At 49.8% G+C, this 22,240-nt stretch overlaps 1 protein-coding gene across 1 annotated transcript in view; it reads left to right on the top strand.

The window, feature by feature from the left end:
• Positions 1-21,985, top strand: part of LOC119163097 (astacin-like metalloprotease toxin 5) — a 71,357-nt gene extending 49,372 nt beyond the window's left edge. The window contains exons 5-6 of the mRNA XM_037415030.2: positions 18,920-19,095; positions 21,741-21,985. Of these exons, the coding sequence (XP_037270927.1) occupies positions 18,920-19,095; positions 21,741-21,967 (403 nt within the window). The 3' untranslated portion in view covers positions 21,968-21,985. The remainder of the gene's footprint in view (positions 1-18,919; positions 19,096-21,740) is intronic.
• The last annotated feature ends 255 nt before the right edge of the window (positions 21,986-22,240 follow it).

The raw sequence follows: 22,240 nt of genomic DNA, 5'->3' as shown, positions 1-22,240 counted from the left end.
ATCGGTTACTTGCAAGCTATTTGAATAACCGTAAACGGTTCGCATGTATGCAGAATGTTTCACCTAGTTATCCAACGCTTGAACAAGGCATCGCTCAGGGTTTCAAGCAAGGTCCATTCTTATTTTTTTATTTTTGTAAACGATGTAGTTATTATACCTGATTCACCAGAACTGATAATGTACGCCAATGACACCAGTCTTTTTTTTTTAAATCACGGGACCTAAGTATTTGGAACACAGTATGAACCTTTTATAACTAGATTGTCGGATGAACCAAAATATAGAGCTAGTAAACGCTAAAAAAACAAGATATACTATATATAGGTCGCGAAATACACCCATCGATAAGTAAATAACTATTAATTATGCAGGAATGAAACTTCAGCAAGTACCGAATCAGAAGTTTCTTGGAGTGAGGTTTAATGAAGAATTAAGCTGGAACTTACATATTAGCCAACTTTTTATATACTTACCAAAAGGTATTGGTATTGTGCACAAAATTATTAAACTGACTGCTCTATAATTGAAACAAAAGCTATACGATTGCCCTTTTAATAGCTTTGCTATGAAATGGAGTTAACGTGTTGGAAACATCTACTAAGACTAACTACAAGAAATTTTTACTTCTACAGAAAAGAGTTATCTACCTCTACTGCAACCACCAAGGAAATCATGCAAACTTGAGGACAGCACTTCTATTTCAAGGACATAGTATGCTTCGTGCTGATCAAGACTTTTACATAAAAATGTCACAAATCATATACAGCAAAAATGGTATGAGGACAACGAAGGAGCTATGCAACACACTTATTCTACCCGCCAAAGCTTATGCCGTTCACAACAAACACGAATACAGTACGGTAAAATAATGTCTACCTATGAAACAACCTGCGTAGCAAACAAAGTGGAAGGTATGTTTAGCTATAATTTCACGGCAAAAACATTCTCGGAACAAGTTGTATTATTTAATGCATGGAAGTATACAGTTTGATGGATCATAAAAAAATACTGATGTAATAAACAAGGAGAATAGTCCAGCGCTGCGAATTTCTACTGAATGCGTTGTATTATTACAAAATTGTTATGTATAACATGTCTCTGATGTTCTAATTCTCTTCCTGAGTGATCATTATTTATGTTAGGTACTATTTTTGTATTGTAAAAGCCAGATTCAAAGTAACATGAACATTTCAGGTGATATATTTTATCTTTTGCTTACTGCGTTCATAATGATCTTGATGCCAAAAAAGCTGTTTTATTAAATGCGAAGCATTTCTTATCGAACTTCGGTCACCTTGAACCCACCCACCCACCCACCCACCCATCCATCCATCCATCCATCCATCCATCCATCCATCCATCCATCCATCCATCCATCCATCCATCCATCCATCCATCCATCCACCCGTCCATCCATCCATCCGTCCATCCGTCCATCCATCCATCCATCCATCCATCCATCCATCCATCCATCCATCCATCCATCCATCCATCCATCCATCCATCCATCCATCCATCCATCCATCCATCCGCCTACGACTTTTAGCTCTCCTGGCCGTTTCGATAAAGGTATCGATACCAAACTTGGTATGGCATAATATGACTGTATAAACAACATATTTGACAAGCCATAACATGAAAATCATGATATGTATGTCATGAATGTCATGATTTACATTTCATTGTCTTGCAGCTCTTGCGGTGGTCTCGTTCAGATGGCATGTTGCAAAACTGGTATGGTATGGCATGATTGCATGGCGAACACAAGCGACAAACCCTAACATAAAAATTATGACATGCGTGTCATGTAACAACATGCCTACATGCCTCGCTCATGATGCTCTCGCGGGCCGTTTCGCTAGCGTCACACATACAAAATTTGGAATTACGGGACGCGAATGAATGACGAATGTATGATACTGGTGCAAGCATGATAAAAGTGAGACGCGTGTAATGTAACAACATGACTACATGCTACGTGCATGATGGGCTTGTGGCCGTTTGGCTAGCTCCACATGTACCAAACTCGGTATTACGCGACGCAAACGATCGACATAGGTGAAAGACACATACAAACGTGATAATCACGACTTGTGTGTCATGTACTAACATGACTGCATGCCGCACTGATGATGCGCTCGCGGGCGTTTCTCTAGCTTCACATATATTCAATCTTGTATCACGTCACGTGAATAGATGATGAAGGTAAAGGAGACATGTAAACATGATAATCATGACATGGAAGTCATGTACAGCATCATTTACCTCCACCTCGTAACTTTGTGCTAATAATAAATTAACGTATCAAAATTTGCCATTCGAGCTTCGGATATCATCGATTGCCACTGTACGTGGCATCTGCCAATTTTTTGTGTGTTTTTCTTTTTAAATGAATGTTGATTACTGTACAATAATTTGTGCTGTACGAACTGTGTACAGTGGAGCTGGGTGCACCATCAGGCTGTGTGCCTTTATCTCCAACACCCTTTTGTTTTTCGAGTGTTTAGCTCCAACACTCATTTGTTCTTTCTATCAAGGCAGTCAACGCAGCGCTGGTTTAAAGGACGTAGCCCAATATCATTCAAACTGGTGGAGGATTAATTTTAATCACACTTGTTTAAAAGCTGCTTTTCTGGGATTACTTTATTATCCCGGATTGCCCCAGTAGGGTTTTAACTGTTTCAAAAGTTAGAGGTACAGATGCGTGCTTTTTGCTCCAGTAGAGTTTAGCACAATTTTTGTTTCTTTGTCTGGCATTTTCAAAAGAAAGAAAAAAAGAGGGAAGAGGAGAGGACTTTGTACTAGCTGTGAAATAGCTTAAGGAACAAACAAGCTAGTTGACCTTGGTCGCATAACGTGGCTCACTTGGCAGATGCTAGATCTTTCCTTGGCATACCAAGGTAGAGTTGAAGCAAAGACTATCACAGACCATGCAATCTTGTCCCCACTCCAGCGCCAGAACTAACGTGGATAGCTGGCTGGAGCCATACGGACATGAGCGCGGGAGTTTTGACGCTCGTGATTGGCTCACACTACGCCGGAAAACTCGGCACGATGGTTGCTCGGGCTGTCTCCGTCGGCAAGTTCGCAGCTGATAAGCAACCGCTTGCAGGGTTTTTCGTGGCTGATCTCGAGTTTCAAGAGCCTCACTTTTACAGAAACAGAAACGAAACACCACACATATTCGGGTTCAGGACAACATCAGTGATTCCGGTTTTGTTCAGCTTTCCGTCGTCTCTCCCACTACGCCGCTTCTTCTGCGGAGCCCAGTTGTTGTCTTGGCCGAGCCGTAATGGTTTAACGAACGTCTGGGTGCCGTTAAGTAAGCGTGGCACTCACCGTCGCGTGACTAGGCTGAGCTCATGCATGCCTAGCAGGCATACCGCAGTAACCTCACGACTATACTCTGTTTCAGAAATTCCCTTCGAGGGTGCTACGCAGGATCAGCCGAGTTTCGCCCGAGTTTACGAAACTCTGGATTTTTCCGAGCTCTGGCGACACCCCCGTATGAACGAGCCAACAGTACGAAAAAAACTCCCAAGCATTTCCCCGAGAGTGAACATGGTTAAGTGCGAATACACGGGGTGATGCTATGAGGGGTATTTATTAATTCGCACTATTATATTTATTAATTACACTATGGTGCCTTTATGGTGTAATGGTTCCTCGGAATCGCAATTTGATCACACGGGGGAGTTTACGTTAACTCACTGGCGAATGCCAACGGATTTTAACTTTACTCCCCCTCACGACCCGCTCTCGACGGGAGACTGAGAGAGAAGGCGGGCGCGTGAGAGAGAGGGGTGCGCGCGCAGATGCAGCGAGCGAGGAGAGCGGAGGAGCGAGCGAAGGGGAAGGGGGTATAAGGCGCGTTACTGACACCGATATCAGCGTCGCGTCCGTGGCTTATTCGGTAGAGCGTCGCGCTGCGGCCCGCCAAGTCCTCTTTCTTTTAAAGATATAGAGAAGACTGTGGATGCCGCCGACGGCGGTGGATGGTTTGGGGTCGCTTATAAAGTGTAGTCACACTTAAAAGTCAAATACACCCCTCGGCGCTCTTTTTTTTTTCATTGGCCATGATGGAACCAGGCGTCGCGTCGAGGACAGTCGACTAAGTTGGACGGTGTTTTCCAACCAGAGGCATCTTTTTTCATTTGTTTGTCGTTCGAGTGAGTGCAAAAGTGCACCCTGTTATCACTGGGGAATGGCAATGCAAGACAGGCCCGTCAGCTGAGCTCTCTCAAGCGATGTTTGGCTACGAGAACGCTGTCAGCGTCCCACAAGAGCGCGGCAACACTCCCAGTGCACTGCAAGGAACGCGTACCGGCGTACCAGTGATAGGCATCGCACACGAACGCTGTGACACGCAGTCGGCATTTCAGGAGAAGCGCGTGCACGAACAGAGGGGAAAAAATGAAAATGGCAGCATATTCACTGGGGGAATGATGGAGAGAGGGCGAAGCATCCGTCTGTTCATTCGCTCTTGCTTCCGTCTGTTCATGCGTCCGCCTGTGTGACCGTCCGTGCGTCCATCCGCCCGTCCACGCGTGTGTCTGCTCGTGCGTCCGTACGTCCATTCGTGCGTCCATCCCTGCGTTCGTCCAAGCATCCGCTCCTGCATCCGTCCACGCGTCCATCCATCCGTGCAGCCAACCGTGCGTCCATCCATGCATATGTCTGTATGTCCGTTCCTCAATCTAGGCAACACTCCAAGTGCCGCCATCTCGCATCTTTTCATCATATATTCCGCATATAGAAGCACCGCCATCCAGCGGACAATGCAAGGTCTAAACGAGAGGTGGAACACACACACTTTCTTACGGCTTACGCTTCGTGTCTACTTCCCAAATTTAACCACCTCGAGTTCATGGTATATACTAGTTCACTGTATTCATGGCACTGCGGCACAACGCTCACTAAACCTTTCTAAAACCAAGTAGGTTACGCCCAGCGAGTATAACGTATATATATAAGTGGTTATAACAGAAGAAAAGAAAAGAAAGGTGCCGACCCGTAACTGTCTCTCCTTACGAGGACACCTCAACAGGTCAGCAGAGGAATGGGATATGGGGAATAAAAGATATAGGGAAAAAGAAGGAGGGATAAAAAGAATAGAAGGAAAATAGATGGAGAAGAAGCCAGCCAACGAGAGAGAAAAAGAAGGAGATAGGAAAGTGGGGATCCGGTCGAAGCAGTCCAAGGGCGGGGTGCCACAATGCGAGAGCTGCACGGCTTCAGGAGACCGCGGAGGGCGAACCAGTCGGCGGGAGCTACGCTGAAGTCGGAGATCGCGAGGGCACAACCGTCCAGCTTGAAATCCTGCGAGCGAATGCCGAGTATAACGTAGCAGCCTTTTCTTGTCAGATAAGGCTCAGTGTACATGCCAATGGCTGCTAATGGGGAGTGAGAGACAGGAGAATTCAGCTTTTAGTTAACACACAGGCTGCGAATTTTTTATTGTTCAACAAGGCACAGGATAAATCTCCCACCAGGACCTCCTTGCTGGTCAAAGCGTAAGCGTCACTCATAATCATATGGTGGCTTTTGGGGCGTTAAACACCACATATCAATCAATCAATCAAAGCGTAAGACATGTGTACGCGACTGCCTCAAATCTTCTAAGTTTTGTTTTATTTCTTTCTTTTTGCGTGTGTTGTGCCGTGCGAGTGTCCGTTGGTCACTCGAGGGGGCCGTCCTCCTTGTTTACGGGCAGCAGCGATCGGCGAACCTCCCAGACCTGCGGGTGCCGGGTCAGCACAAAGGCGGCGGCCCCTTTATTGCACCTTGCGAGTTCGGGTGCAAGAAGAGGGAAACATTCCGCTTTGTGCATCCGTGGCCTGTGGGACGTTCGACACTGTTTCCCCGAATGGCTAAGCGACGGGCTTCTCCCACTGACTTCGTGGAACAATTTGTGCACGTGCGTGTGTGTGTGTGTGTTTGGTGCGTGCGCGTTTGTGTCAGCGTGCGCGTATGTGTACTCGGCTCTGTGGTCGAGAGAGAAAAGCGAGAAAGCGCGGGAAGAGCCAGAGACGCAGCGAGAACGGCGAGCGAACAGGAGTCTGCGAATTGCGAGCGACTTGAGCGGTTGTGCGTTGTGCGATGTGCGGAATTGAACGGTTGCGCGAGTAATATTGTAACCTAGTTTTCTTAATTAAATACAGCCTTCTTTTGATTCCATTTTCTTAACAGCGCGTGAGTCGTGTGTTGTGTCTTCTATCAATTTTCACCTTTTTACGGCGATACCGGCGACACCCTAACTTTTACCAAAAGCGGGATAGAGGACGCTAACACATGTTACGTACTACGACAAAGGACGAACGGGTGCCGCTTTAAGTAGCTTAGCTCCTAAAATGGCAGTATGAGTCGTATGGATGATGATGGGTTGATGAGTTATGTGTGACTGACACAAAGCGCCTTCGGCGCCGCGTTTCCTTCCTATCTGACAACGGCATGTTCACAGGGCGAATGATGGTGAGTGCGGCGAAGCATCCGTCCATCCATGCGTGCGTCTGTTCGTGCGTCCGCACATCCATCCGTGCGTCCGTCCCTGCGTTCGTCCGTGCATTCACCCCTGCGCCCGTCCATGCGTCCATCCGTCAGTGTGGCCATCCGTGAGTCCGTCCATGCATCTGTCTGTGTGTCCGTTCGTACATCTATTCAACGCTCCAGGTACCACCATCTCATATCTTTTCATCATATATTCCCGATATAGAAGGACCGCCATCCAGCGGACATTCCAAGGACTAAACGAGAGGTAGCATACGCACGATTACGGCTTGCACTTCTTGTCTACTTCCCACCTTAACCACCTCGAGTTCATGGTATATAATAGTTCTCTGTATTCATGGAACTGCGGCCCAACGCTCGCTAAACCTTTCTAAAACCAAGAAGGTTACGGCCAGCGAGTATAACCTAGCAAACCTTTCTTGTCAGATAGTGCTTAATGTACATGCCAATGGCTGCTAATTGGGAATGAGAGACAGGAGAATTTGGCATTTGGTAATCACGCACGCTGCGAATTTTTTATTGCTCAACAATGCACAGGAGAGATCTCCCACCGGCACCACCTTACAGGTCAAAGCGTAAGATTGGTTACACACTGCGACTACGAGGAGGGACGAACGGGTGCCGCTTTAAGGAGCTTCGCCCCTAAAAACTCTTGTCACATCGCACTACCACATTCAGGAGTTGAACTCTGGCCTTCTCGGAATCATCGACTTTGTACCCGAGTTCACGCATCCATCAGTATGATTGACAGACGCCCTCGGCGAATATCGAGTCCCCCTACCACCTTTGCTCTTGCCGAGGATGAGTGCTCCCACCGCATCGCCAGCGAGCGCACACTTCATCTACGAGCTTTATCCCGCACACTATGCACACACGCACGCAGAAGTAAAGGTTATATCACCATGCAGCTGCTAAAAGGGAAGTTTAGAATAGCGCACTGCGAGTCATTGCGATGCGGTCACTGTCAGTGCGCATACGTCGTAACGCGAGATGTCGTTCACGTTCGCGGCCCGCCAACAGAAAATCCAAAATAGCGTGCGGCGATCGCGGCCCGAGTGGCCCGCGAAGTGTGTAGCTTCCGTGCATTTGGGCTGGCGGTAAATGTGAAAGGCCCAAGACTTTTAAGTGCGAATGAACTTTTTAGGCGACCCTGAATCCACCGTCCGTGGTGCGCCTCCTCCTCTTCCCTAGCAACGACGTGAGGAGCAGAAAGGAGCGTCTGTAGCAACAGCGCAGCGACGTCACACACCACGTGATTGCGCGCGCTCCGCCCTCCGCTCCGTGGCTGCACATGCCCGCGCAGCCACGACTTGCTCGAGATAGGCAAGTCGTCATAGGTATGGATCCATCGCACCCATCAACCTCGACTGTGATACATCCAACAACGAGTACAACGCAATCGAATGCGAGCATTGCACGCGTCATTGAAGATGTCACGCCTGTTGAAGACAAGGCAGCGCGGCGAAGGGCCCGTGATGCCGAGCGCAAGCGGACGAAGCGGGTCGCGGACATAAACATTGTTATAGTGCAAATTTACTCTCACGTATACGCGTAAACTCACCAAGATTTTCAGAGAGGGTTTTATGGTTCCTGGGAATTAATTGCAATGTGATCACACGGGGGAGTTTACGTTAACTCACTGGCGAATGCCAACAGATTTTAACTTTACTCCCTCTCATAGTATCACCCCGTGCATTCGCACTTAACCATGTTCACTCTCGGGGAAATGTGGGAGCAAACGCTACTCTAAAGCAACGCCCACAACATTTGCGAATGTTATTCTAAACCTCCCTCTATCTCTATTCCATTTCACCGCACTCACGACATATTCAATCACCGTCGCAATGCCGACAAGATGGGAGCGCCGCTAGTGTGCATTTGTCCTTACATTTATCAGCATAACTTGATAGAAGCGAGACGAGCAGCACGAGAGTGCTGCATGTGTTTTCTTGCTGCATTCGAGAGTGGAAGTTTCCATGCCGCAGGTAGAACGAAAAATATGAGCAGATCCCACGTGCAGTGGGAATCGATGATATGCGAAGCACGAATGAGAAATGTTGATATGTCACTTTAAAATCAGCACAACGTTACGAGGTAAATGATGTCGTACAAGACTTGCGTGTCATGATTATCTTGTTTCGATGTGTTGTTTATCTTCGTCATCTATTAACGTCACGTGATACCAAATTTAGTATATGAAGAGCTAGCGAGACGGCCACGAGCATGTCATGAGTGTGTAAAGTCGTCATGTTCTTACACGATATGCGTGTCAGGATTATCATGTTTGCGCGAGTAATATGTTTCGTCATCCATTGACGTCACGAAACACCAAAATTGGTATATGTGGAGCTAGGAAAACGGCCGCGAGCGGATCATGAAGGGTCCAATATACTCCGATGTAGCGTTGACGCGCGCAAACGCTGGGCACAGCGACGCAACGATAGCGAAACGCGAGCACTCTTTAGTCTGATGCCAGGCGCGACCAGTGTCCGTCGGCACTGCCCGACAGCAACTGACGCGAAATGCGACATGCTGCATTTCGCGCCGATGCGCTCCCTCTTTTTGTGGTGGAGGGTCGCGGTAGGTGGTAAAAAACATTTATTTCAGAAAAAGTCTACTAGAGAGTGCCGACGTGGCCCATCGGCGCGCTAGAGTGGCAAGACCCTATTCCGGGACGCCAGGGGAGTTGGAAGCTGCCCGTGCGTGCTCCACCAAGGAGCGTTGTGCAGCCAAGGTAGAGCAGCCGAGCAGGTGCTCCTCCCAAGCCTCTCTAGTTGGGATAGGAAAAGGGTGAGAAAGGGACGGGATTAACTGGGCACGATGCTACGACGGGATATGTGTCGGCGAGGACGTGACAGGTCGAGCAGGTGCCATTGATTTCCGGCAAAAAATGCCTGGCGACCGCCGGACTGATAAAGGTGTTTGTCTGCAGGCGGCGTAGCAGTCTTTCGTCCACTTTCTCCAAACCGCGTGCGGGGTCCGGGTAGAGGCGGCGCGAAGCCCGGTAATAAGCCAAAATTTCGCGAAAGCGCGTCAGGTTGGTATTGCCAGATTCCGTCTCGGGACATGGAGGGGCAACGGCCCGGACAGGAGAAGCGCGGGCAGCGGCATTTGCCGCCTCGTTGCCGGGCAGGCCCGAGTGGCCTGGGGTCCTGACTATACGAATGGGATGAAGGTTAAAGCGCCAAGAGGCTGCCTGTAGCAGGCTAGCCACCAGCGGGGCAATGGAACCCTGAAGGTACTGAGAACAGGCCGAGCGCGAGTCCATCAGGATGGTGCGTGAGGCAGGGTGAGAGGCGGCCAAAGCTATGGCAACCTCTTCAGCGTGCGTTACTGTGTCTGCTCAAAAGGAGAGGCCATCTACGTGTTGGCCCTCTGTAATCACGGCAGCCGTGAAGTGACCCGAGGGGGAGGGACCCGAGACGTCCACGTAGAAAACGCCAGGACGATCGGAGTGTCGCGTATGACGGGCCGCGGTGCGTGCTAGTCTACGGCCAGTATGGAGGTCGGGCTTCATATTACGGGGTAGAGGTTCCACCCATAGCTTTGGACGCCAGAGTTCTGGTACCGGCTGCAGAGGTTCTTGGTTCAGATATCGGGTTAAGGCCAAGTCTGTGTAGAGGACGGCGCCCTGAAGGCGTCTGGGACAGCCGATTGATTTGGTTAACGCGATGAGCTTCGTGCATCTCTGCAAAGGTGTTGTGTACCCCCAGAGCCGCGAATCGGCTGTTGGAAGTTGCAATAGGTAGGTCCAGAGCGCGTTTGTATACTGAACGAAGAAGGACGTCCAGCTGGTGCTCGTGTCGACGACGCAGGCGAAGGTAAGGCAAGGCGTAGAGGATGCGACTGGTCACAAACGCGTGGGCCAATCGGAGGGACTGAGACCCGCGGAGGCCGCCGCGCTTGGTAGAAACTCGCCGTATCATGCGGCTCACCTGTTCGCTGGTGCCTCTGAGGCCTGCTATTGTGCCCTTTGGATCCAAGAACGATGATAGGTGAAGGCCAAGAACCCGAATATTTTGCACTGACGGGACGGGTCCGGACGGAAGAAAAATTTGAGGCGGCGGTAGCGGAGAGACTGAAAGAAGAGCCGATTTAGCTGGAGGGCACTCCAGGCCGCATGAACCTGCGTAGGTGTCCACCAGAAGGGCTGCCTTTTGCAGGCGTTCTTCGATTTGCGCTAAGGAGCCGGTGTTGGTCCAGATTGTGATATCGTCCGCATATAGTGCGTGTTGTATTCCCCCGACCTCACTTAGAAGAGAGGGGAGGTTCATCATCGCCAGGTTAAAAATCAGAGGAAACAGGACTGCCCCTTGAGGTGTACCCCGCGTGTCTAATAAGTACGGGCCGTGTTCGGTAGAATTAAGGCGAATGAAGGCGGTGCGATGTGATAGAAAGGCGCGACTGTAGTTGAAAGTCTTCTGCCCGCAGTTTGTGGTAGACAGGTTAGTGAGTATAGTGCTGTGTTTGACGTTGTCGAACGCCCCACGGAGATCGAGAGCGAGCACTGCTTTATCGTTATGGCGCATAGTAGTCGGCTCTATGATATCGTGTTGAAGCTGGAGCAGGACGTCCTGCGCCTACAGATGCGGGCGAAAGCCAAACAAAAGGTCCTCCTGGCCTCCAAGTAGGCGGAAAGGCGTTCGCGAACCATGGTTTCCATGAGTTTGCCTGCGCAAGACGTAAGTGATATGGGTCTCAGTGCCTCAATACTAACGGACTTTGCCGATTTGGGAATGAATGTCACGACCAATGTGGTCCATTCCGTTGCAAGCGGAGAGCCGTCCCATATCGAATTTATAAGGTGGAGTAGCGAGAGGTGTGCTTGGTCGGGAAGATTTGCCAGGAGCGATACTGTGATTCCGTCGCATCCAGGGGCCGTGCCCCGTCGCATTTTCGGGAGTGCAAATCGTAAATCAGAAAGCGTGTATGGGGCGTCGAGGTCGGTGTTAGGGGCGCCGGAATACGTATATGCTGGGCCTGCGGGATCAATTGTGCGGCAGATGTAGCGGTCATAAAGTTCTCGCACGAGTTCATCCGTAGTGCCCTGAAAAACATGCAGAACATGGTGGAGCTGGCGTTGTGTTTCTCCTCTGGTGGTGGAGGGATCGAGAAGGCTTCTAAAGAGTCGCCACGCACTCTTAGAGCTCATCTGGTTTGCAGCTTTCGAACAGATGTCAGCCCAGTTAGCATCGGAAAGTTGTGCGGAGTATGCGGCCGCCTCTGCAGTGAGCGCCTCAATGCGAGCGCGAAGTTTCCGATTAAGTTTGTTGCGTTTGCAGCGCCTTATGAGCCCGCGGCGAGCGTGCCAAAGATGTAGGAGGTGTGGATCGATTGCAGGAGTCAAATTAGAGTTTGCAAGGGTGCGAGTGTTCGCTTGTTTCATATGGAGAGCGTATGGTGCCCACGCTGCATATTCGGTCGAGGAGAGGCCGGCGGGGAATGGTTGCATTCTGAACTGAGTCCAATCAGTGAGACGGGCTTGGCCCCAGTGTTGGCGCATTTTCTGCCGCGGTGTAAATGAAATGCGGAGTAAAAAGTGATTGCTGCCTAGGGTTTCGCCTAAATTTTCCCATGTAGCATCGCGGATGTGATGGGTGAGGGAGAGGTCGGGGCATGTGTCTCGCGTGACCGAGTTGCCGGAACGTGTGGGTTGTGCCGGATCGGTAAGCCGCGTCAAGCTCAGCGAGGAAATGAGCTCCTTGAGCTCTCTGCCCCAGGCCTTCTCGTAGTGGTAACCCCAGTGAGGGCTGGGGGCATTAAAGTCCCCGACAATCACCAGTGGTTGTCGGGCCGCTGTACGCAGCGCCCGATGGAAGAGATGGGCAAACGAAGCCTTCGCATGGCGAGGGGGACAGTACACGTTTAATATATGTATTGATGGTTGGCCCCTCCACTGAGACAGCACTGATATCATGCAGTAGTCGTAAGGAAGATCCAGATCGAGGTCAATCTGTATCGCCGTGTAAGCTTTATGCACGAGGAGGCATGTGGTGGTGCCGCCTACATAGGAGCAGTATCCAGAAAGGGATGGAGCAGGGCCAGATTCTTGGAGAGCCAAGACGGCCGGCTGAGAGCCAAGTGAGCTGAAGAAAAGGGAAAGATGTGAATGCTTTCGCCTGTTCCCGAAGCCTCCAGGGTTCCACTGTATGATCTCGAATTTAGACGCAATGTTTGAATGGGACGTACGATTGGTAGCCATCGTGACTGTCTTAGGTTTTATGTTTGGTCCTCCATGTCTCGCTCGGAATCCTCAGAGGCAGGGAGGGGCTCGGAGGCCGGATTGTCTGACGGCGGGGTGGTGGTAGCCACCTTATGACGACGCCGTGGAGCTTTACCCTCACTGCTCACCGAGCAGGAGCGGGAATGCGATGCCTTGGGTGAAAATGGGTGATTGCCCAGGCTTGAATAGCCTGGGTAACCTCTACTACTATGCGTTGGACCGAGAAGCTGTTGAGGAGGTGATTAATCGAAGCTTCGACGCTCGTGAGGCGTTCCTCTACGCGCGGGGTGCGCTCTTCGCTAGGGAGAGTTTGGTTAGCGGGCAAGAGAACCTGAGGTGCCCCAGGAGCCTCAAGAGCTTCTGGAGTTGATGTGGCACCGGTTCCGAGTGCTGGAGTACACATGGTTGCTTGAACCGGCGGTTTAATGGGAGTGCACTTAGCGCGAGGACTAAGCTTGGACGTAGCTGGCGTAGTCGCCTGGACAGAAAAGGCAATACCGGAAGGCCTTGCAGTACACTGTTGTTGTGGTTGAAGTCGCCTATTTAAAAGTTCGAGTTGTTTAGTTAAAAGAGAATTTTGCTTTAGAAGTGCCGCAACTTGCTGGCGAAGGGCCGCAAGTTCGGGAGAAGGAGGATCGACAGAAGGGGGTGAGAGAGGCTTAGAAGCAGCTTTCCCTGCCCAACTGCTCACCTGAGGTACCGCCGCTGGTGCTTCGAGTGGTGGGAATGCTTGAGTGTCGGCGTGGAGTGGTGTAGCCGAATGATGCAGGTTGGTGCTGCTGTCTGGCTGTGACGAACATGAGGTGGTCCCTCAGGGAGATGTTGAGGGCTGCTTGCGTTTCCGATATTTTTGATATTTTGCCGTGCAGCCACTGGTCCCAGTCTCATGGGCGCCATGGCAGAGGAGGCACTTGGGGTGGCAGTCGTGGGCATTGAGACCTGCAGGTGTGGGGGTTCCACATTTGGCACACTGAGTTGGAGCGGGGTGAGGACACTGAGGTGGTCGATGACCGATGGTACCGCACTTGGTGCAAACAGGGACAGTTTTCTTGTAGGCGCGGATATACGTCGCCACGCAGTGGTAGAAGAGGAAGCGGGGTAACTTCGTGCCCTCGAAAGTCACCACCGCCGCCGCGGAATCTCCGAGTTTGCGGACCGCGAGGATAGTACCTCGTGGCCAATGAACTTCTGACTTTATCTTCTCCGGGCTTTCAGCAGAGTTTATGTTGATGACGCCCTTGCATGTATCCCCTGGTGCCTTGGCGTGACCCCGAACAGGCAGCTGCTGATCCCCCACTTGCAGCTGGAAGTCCCCAAGGAGTCGCTGTGCCATAGGCAAAATGGCGGTGCTACAGACCAAGATGTTGTGTTCCCAGATCGGCCACACTTGAATTTACGTGGTAGTCTGGTCGCCGAGGTAGCTGCGGATGGCGTCGCCTGCGTGATCGGCGGGGACGAATGTGCGTAGCTCACAGGGAACGCGAGGTTTCACTACTACGATGTAGTCGTCGCGAGAGAGGCGAGGAGTTTGACACGGACGCCACTTGCGTTGCTTTGCTGGCTGCGAGGACGGAGCAGAGGTAGGCACACCACCGGAGGGATGGCGCGCCGGCGTTCCTTGCAAGGCTGGGGAATGGTGGCCCGCTGTGGCGTCTCGTTGTTGTTGAGACGCAGACTTCGATTTCGCTTGCTTGCGTTGCCACAGTGTCACCATGTCGCCGAGGTATTCATCTTCTGATGGCATAGTGTTTACAGAGGATGAAATCTCCATGGACAGCATTTGGCTTGAGGTAGGATCATAGCCCGTAACCACGTTAGCGGCCGCCATCGCCGGGCTGAGAGCCCTTAGCGAGGCGGCATTGTAGCCGGGAGTGAAGGACGTCCCTCAAGTTGTCAAAACTGGACCCACCTGGACGAAGGTGTTGTCTAGGCGAAGCGGAGAACTTGGCGGTGACGATAAATCCAAGTTTCAGGGGTACCAAGGTGGATGTCCGCAGAAATAGCAGGAAATCTAGGGAGGCGATGTGGAGTGCGTCCGTCACCATCGAGTGCTCGCAGCGCCTCCCCCCCCCCCCCCCCGGAAGGTCGCCGGACGTGCTGAAACGCGCATGCGTCAAAACAACGCAGCGCGGTGCGCGCCTGCAAGTATAAGGCAGGACCGGCGCCTCTCGTGGCAACGCTGCTGTGACACGACGAAATGAACGCCGGTGAGCACGCGCACCGCGTCATTTGGAAATGTATTGGCGTTTTCACTGTGGAATGTAGTCATATTCTCACATGACAAGCATCTCATGATTATCATGTTTGCAGCAGTTACACCTTCGTTATCAATTGGCGTCACGTAATACTAAATTTGGCATATGTGAAGCTGGTGAAACGGCCGCGAGCGCATTATCAGTGGGGAATGTAGTCATGTTGTTACATGACACGCATGTCGTGATTATAATGTTTGGATGTGTCATATTTTACCTATGTCGTCCGTTCGGGCCGCGTAATACCGAGTTTGGTACATATTGTAACATGACACGCATCTCATGTTTATCATGTTTGTACCAGTATCATACCTTCGTCATCCATTCACGTTCCGTAATACCAAATTTGGTATAGGTGAAGCTAGCAAAACGGCTGCCAGCGCATCATGAGTGTGGCATGTAGTCATGTTGTAACATGACACGAATCTCGTGATTATCATGTCAGCACCAGTCACATACGTTCGTCATCCATTCACGTACTGTGACACCAAATTTGGTATATGTGACGGTATCAAAACGGCCGCGAGTGCATCATGAGCATGGCATATAGATGCATGTTGTTACAAGACACGCATTTCATGAATTTCATATTAGGGTTTGTCGCTTGTGTTCGCCATGCAGTCGTGCCATACCATATTCTTTTTGCAACACGTCATGTGAACAAAACCACCGCAAGAGCTGCAGGACCATGAAATGCAAATGATGACATTCATGATATACATGTCATGATTCACATGCTATGACTAGTCAGATATGTTTTTCATACAGTCATGTTATGCCATACCAAGTTTGGTAGCGATACCATTATCGAAACTGCCAGGAGAGCTAAAGTCGTGGGTGGCTAGATAGATAGATAAGTAGATAGATATGCTCAAAGTCGCCGAAGTTCGCTAAGAAATGCTTCGCATTTGAAACCTGTGCGAAAGAGGACATACGCCCACGAACACGCCTGTGGGTGGCGCGTGTTGGGTTGGCAAGAATACAGCATGGCAATCACGCAAACGTCGCTGCGCTGCCAAAATGTTGAGTGAGGGGCGGCGCTGACGGGCTCGCACCCGATGTTTCTTTGATAACCGCCGCAAATGATGCGTTTCCAACGCCACGCGCGTTCGTGTAACCATTTTAGGGGCGAAACTCCTTATAGCGGCACCGGTTCGTCTCCTGTAGTATGTAACAAGTATAACATTTTGACCTCCAAGGTGGTGCGGTGAGAGACTTCTTCTGTGCGTTGTTGAACAATAAAAAAATAGTGCTCAATGTACATGTCAATGGCTGCTAATGGGGAATGAGAGACAGTCGCATTCGGCTTTTAGTTAACGCGCAGGCTGCGATCACTATTAGCAGCCATTGGCGTGTACATTGAGCACTATCTGAAAAGAAAGAGTTGCTACGTTATACTCGCTGGGTGTAACCTCCTTAGCTTTAGAAAAGTTTATCGAAAGTTGAGCCGCAGTGCCATGAATACAATGAACTTGTATATACCATGAATGAACTCGAGGTGGTTAAAAATGGGAAGTAGATAGGAAGCGCAAGCCGTAAGAAAGTAAAAGCCGAATTCTCCGCCTCTCATTTCCCATTAGCAGCCATTGACATGTACATTGAGCACAATCTGACTGAAAAAGTTTGCTACGTCATACTCGCTGGGCGTAACCTCCTTGGTTTTCGAAAGGTTTAGCGAGCGTTCGGCCGCAGTGCCATGAATACAGCGAACTAGTATATACCATGAACTCGAGGTGGTTAAAGGTGGGAAGTGGACCCGAAGCGCAAGCCATAAGAAAGTGTGCGTGTGCCACATCTCGTTTAGTCCTTGGAATGTCCGCTGGATGGCGGTGCTTCTATATGGGGAATATATGATGAAAAGATGCGAGAAGGTGGTACTTGGAGTGTTGAATAGATGGACGAACGGACACATAGACAGATGCATGGATAGACGCATGAACGGACGCAGGGGCGGCTTCATGGACGAACGCAGGGACGGACGCACGAACAGACGCACGCACGGACGGGCCGATGGACGCATGGACGGTCACACTGACGGACGCTTGCACGGACGGAAGCAAGAACGAATGGACGGACAAATTTTAGATGCGGAAGCATCTTATACTCGCGCCTTGTAGTGCGCCGTCCGCGCCGTCCGCACCGCTTCGAGAACATTCAACAGCTGACAGTGCATGCGCCGTCGTGCTGTATATATACTCAAGGTCGGCGCTCGCTCGCTCAGTTGCCGCTCGTCGGTTGGTTCGTACGGCGCGTCGACGTCCAAGGTCGCGGTGAAATGAATTCCAACGAATCCACAAACACAATGATCGACGTCCCTTCGACCAGCGCCGCCCTTTCGCATACGTGTGTACGTGTTCACTCATTTAACACCCCCTCCTACAACCACGTTAACCAATTTAGCCATCGACCCAAGTAAGTCGCAATTTAACACCCCATTTCACAACCACGTTAACCAATTTAGCCCTCGACCCAAGTAAGTCGCACTTTACCACCCCGTTAACCAATTATATGGTCCGCATCCTCCTCAGTGTTCCCCCGAGGGAAGCTGCGGGCAATTTTTTTCGCCCCACTCTCCATCATTCACTCCGTGGATATGCTGCCATTTTTTTTATCAACGCTGCTATCACGCGCTCCGCACCGTCTTCATGCCACGGCCAACGCAAGCGAGCTCGGAGCAAACTCGGCTGCTCAAGAAGCTTGAGCCATCCTGCATTGCACCCCAGCACTGTAGGGGCTACAGGCCCCTCAGCCAATAGGAAGGGCGCTTAGCCTTTCCACATGTATTCTTTGGCGTCGTGTCATCTGCTCACCGTATTTAAGCCGTCTGCTCAAAAAATGGTGAGTAATATGGCTAGTTTGTTAACATGGCAGTAAAGCTATTAAACAAGGAACTACACCTGGAACTTGAAGAAGCGTGATTGTATTTCTCGGCTGAAGGTCGGAAGATTCTCATGCTGGCGGATGACTTCACTTTGTGGCTGTTTCTCTGCGACGCTGCTCGTGGCTCTCGTATGTTTGCTCCTCTGTTGGCGCGTTCCTTCGCGTCGCCCGCTGCAACGCTCCTTTTGTCTCTTTTTTGTTTTCACGTGTGGTTTTCACCGAAGAAGGATGCGAGGCGCACAGAACGGAGAGCTGTGCAAAGTTGCATGTCCGATATTTGGAGATGCAGCGTTGTTGGTATGACGACGCAGTCCGAAACTTCCTCGGCGCGTTATAGGCTTAGCAGGTGCGTCTAAGCAAGTAGCATATCTCGCTAATATCGAAAAACTGTGCTTGATGCTCTAGTCACAGAGTGCGATGAAAAAATCCTATGACTGATTTTATCTATTAATTAGTGCTGTCAGAGCAGTGGGCATGTAGCAGAGCAAGTTCGGATCGAAGCGGGCGACCGCTTTTGCATGGATGCTGCCATGTTCATTCGCAAACACAGTTACCTGGGGTAAGAGATAAAAATAGTTTCCTGCGTACAAAATAAATGCAGACAATAAACGTATCACATAATGATGTGGCATATGACACACCAAACAAACTATAATTTTAGTCAACCTAGTCTATTTCAAGGCACCTGTATGTGGGACTACGTTTCACTGCCCAAGTGTGGGGCTTTCTTACGCCCTGTAGCTTTGGTTAAAGTAGGTTGAACCAAAGCAGTGCTGAGCCAAAGTGGTGGAGCAGAGTAAGACGCTTCATCCCTGACTGTGCATTCTCCTTGATGTTCACGTCACGCGTTTCACGGGTGACGTCATGGCTGGGGTCATCCTGCGCAGCTGGACTGTCTTGCCTCGAAGTTCTGTGTGGTTGATCACGCAAGTACCTCCAGCTTGGCTGCTGCATGGTATTGTGCTATAGGATGAATGGTTGAGTTCAAAAGTCTTTGCGTCGACGCAATTTAGAAATCGGTGGGCGCTTGCGCCTGGTATCTGAAACTTCTTGACAGGTGCTACTCAGCCATCGGCCGTATGCGGCGTGCTCAACCGGTATCCCTCGGCTACGGCTGCCTCTACAAGGGCACCATGGTGCACGAGCTTCTGCACGCCGTAGGCTTCTACCACGAGCACTCGCGCTCCGACAGGGACATCTACATCGACGTCTTCACGGAAAATGCGAAACAAGGTACGTGCGCAGGTTTTACCGTATAAGCCCTGCGACACTTCTTCAACTTCGTCAGAAAGCGCCATCGACTGTTTGACTGGGTGCCGTGGAAACTTGAGAGAAACATTATAGCACTGCACGCGGTAAGCAGTTCAGAATGAAGCCAGATAGAGAGCTATACAGGGCGTCTCACTTATCACGCAGTACGATTTAAAAAAGTAGGAACGGCGTTACTCCCACAAAGATAGAAATACGTGTAGGGTTTAACGTCTCAAAACTACCATTTGATTCTGAGAGACGCCGTAGTGGAGGGCTCCGGAAATTTTTACCACCTGGGGTTCTTTAACGTGCACCCAAATCTGATTGATTGATTGATATGTGGGGTTTAACGTCCCAAAACCACCTTATGATTATGAGAGACGCCGTAGTGGAGGGCTCCGAAAAGTTTGACCATTTGGGGTGATTTAACGTGCACCCTAATCTGAGCACATGGGCCTACAACATTTCCGCCTCCATCGGAAATACAGCCAGCGCAGCCGGTATTCGGTCGCGCGACCTGCGCGTCAGCAGCCGAGTACATTAGCCACTAGATCACCGCGGCGGGGCCGCCCAAATATGAGCACACGGACCTACAACATTACGTCGACAAAAGCTAGTGCATATTGTTCCCAGTATAGTGTAACCACTACAAATTTTTTCGTCGATGACAATTAGTTAGCCATCACCACTTTTGCAACTAAATGTACAGGCCCTAATTATCATAATGTCAATGAGGCAGATGTCCACATGTTGAAACGACGTCTGTCTGTGCTACGTCCAAGAACGCACAAAATGCTTGCTCATTTTTTTGCATGCGGGTAAAGGAAACTCACGAAATATGAGATATAACACGTGACTCGACTGCTGTGCGAATATATAGGCAGTGCCCCCAAGCAAGCTCATTTTGAGGTGCCAAGTATCAATGTAATAAATGCCGCAAGAAAAAGTAGGGTATACGCGTTATCTGCGACTTCTCGTCTGATGAAACGCACCACTGTGCACTTAGACAGTCGGGCTGTAATCAGAACAGCGTTCCAGCCGCTTTATCAATGAAGACAGCTGACCATGAAATATGGGAGATTATAGTGGCACACAGTCAAGCGAAAGGAACTCCTGTAAGAATCCGGCACATGTTGGCGCTTGACCTGTACGCTTGCAAAGTGTGGAAATCTGTCTCTGGCAACGGAAAAGAGGCCACGCGGTTTCCTGCAGTAAGCCTATGTGAGGGCGCAGCTTTCTTCTGTGGGTGTGGTCACGTGTCTTTTCTCATGTTTCGGGGGCTTTCCTTATAAACAAGGAAAAAGAAGCACGCAATTAGTACGTTGTAGCACATAAGTAGCACAGACAGAAGTCTTTTCCACATGCGCACATCTGCATCATTGACATTCAGATAAATAGGCGAGCAATGTTCGATTTGCCAATATAGTTATGACATATTAATTTGTGGTCATTAACGAAAAGGTAGTAGTTCTTACTACACTCCACTGGAAACAATATTCACTACGTTCGGTTCGCGTAGCACGATACCTAGTTTTTTTTAATTGTGCTGCGTGATAATTGAGATGCCCTATGTTAAACTACACAAACTGGTGTTAAACTACACAAATTGTAGTTAAACACCAAGTAAGGCTAGCAGGTAACTCCACGAGATGACAAGTTCAGCCAGTTGGATTACGTTAATAACTGGAAGTTTTGTTGGAGCGCTGCAAAAACAGGCGGACAGAAGAGGCGGACAAGGACGGTCCTTTTCAGCTTCTTCTGTCCTTGTGTTGCTTGGTCTGCTTCAACAAGACTTTAAACTATGATTGTAGGTAACTCCCTTATAATTCATTTCGCGCAACTGCATACCACGAACCTTTGTACCTCGAATGAATAATTAACTGAAACGGAAGCTGATACCCTACAAAACGCTGGTGTAAGGAAATGCGGCACCTTTAGGGAGAGCCATGGTTTTCATGCCATCTCTTCGCGTTGAGAGTACGCACGTAGGAAGAAACACGATACCAGTGTCGATGCCTGCTTAGATAGCGCGAAGGCAGCGATTGCGACCTAGCTCGTATGATCCAAGTTCGCAGCTGTTACATCGACGTCCCTTCAAGCTCCTTCGAGATAGACATAGCCTTTCCTCTATGCTTGAATAAGCAATCGGCGGTAGGCATCGCACGCGAATTGGTGGTATCTCTGTTTCAGCAGCGTTCACCGCTCCCACTTGCGCACTTTTACTAGCGGGTAGAACATGTGGTGCGTGGAAAGGCATTAGTATTGTAGGCTTTCTATGGGACATCACAATTATAGCGAAAACCTGTGAAGAGTATCATCATAATTTCTATCACGATAAGTATAATTGAAAGGCCGGATTGAAACTTCGGTTTCTGTAGCGAAGACGCATGCTGTATGCATTAGGCCAGAACCACCTGACTCCCCAAGGGGATTATAAAACGTCTTTTGAGTTTCACAGTGTCCAAACAAGCATGCGCACACACTTGGAGTGTTTTGACTGAGCTGATGGAGGGTCATCAAGGTTTCGCCATGCCATTAGAATTGACAATTGACAGATGCCACTTAATCTGTGCTGCTAGTATAATTACGACGCTTACGCTTCGGTTTCGGCCTTGTCCCGTATGCAGATGCTGTGACCCAGTTCGAGAAGTTGAAGTCCTGGCAGAACCGACTGCTGACGCCATTCGACATGGAGTCCGTCATGCTGTACGGCTCGCACGCGTTCGCCAGGGCGCCAGGACTCCTCACCATGCTGGCCAAGGACGGCAGTCACTTGACAGAGGTCTACGACAAGCCCGGATTGAGCGCCGCCGACGTCATTCGCGTGAACAAGCTCTACAACTGCTCGAAATAAAAGAAGTTTTGCAGTGTATGTCTTCTGCAATGATATTTTGTGGTTTAGGAGAACAGTAAGTATGACTCGGCATATATAAAAAGAAACAAGTGGACACACACACACACACACACAAACAAAGGCCTGCACTAAAGAAGCAGCACAGTCACAGCGACAGCTACAATAGCGGCCTTTTAGAGCCTTTTCTGAACACGCATTAGGTAACTGCTTCAAGTACACTCGCTTGTTACCCACTGCGGTATAAATAATAAAAATGTTTGTGTATTATGCCGG

Source organism: Rhipicephalus microplus, chromosome 9 (assembly GCF_043290135.1).
Source record: "Rhipicephalus microplus isolate Deutch F79 chromosome 9, USDA_Rmic, whole genome shotgun sequence".
NCBI classification, from domain to species: domain Eukaryota; kingdom Metazoa; phylum Arthropoda; class Arachnida; order Ixodida; family Ixodidae; genus Rhipicephalus; species Rhipicephalus microplus.
Note: the sequence above shows the minus strand (reverse complement) of the source record. Positions and strands in the feature narration are given on the sequence as shown.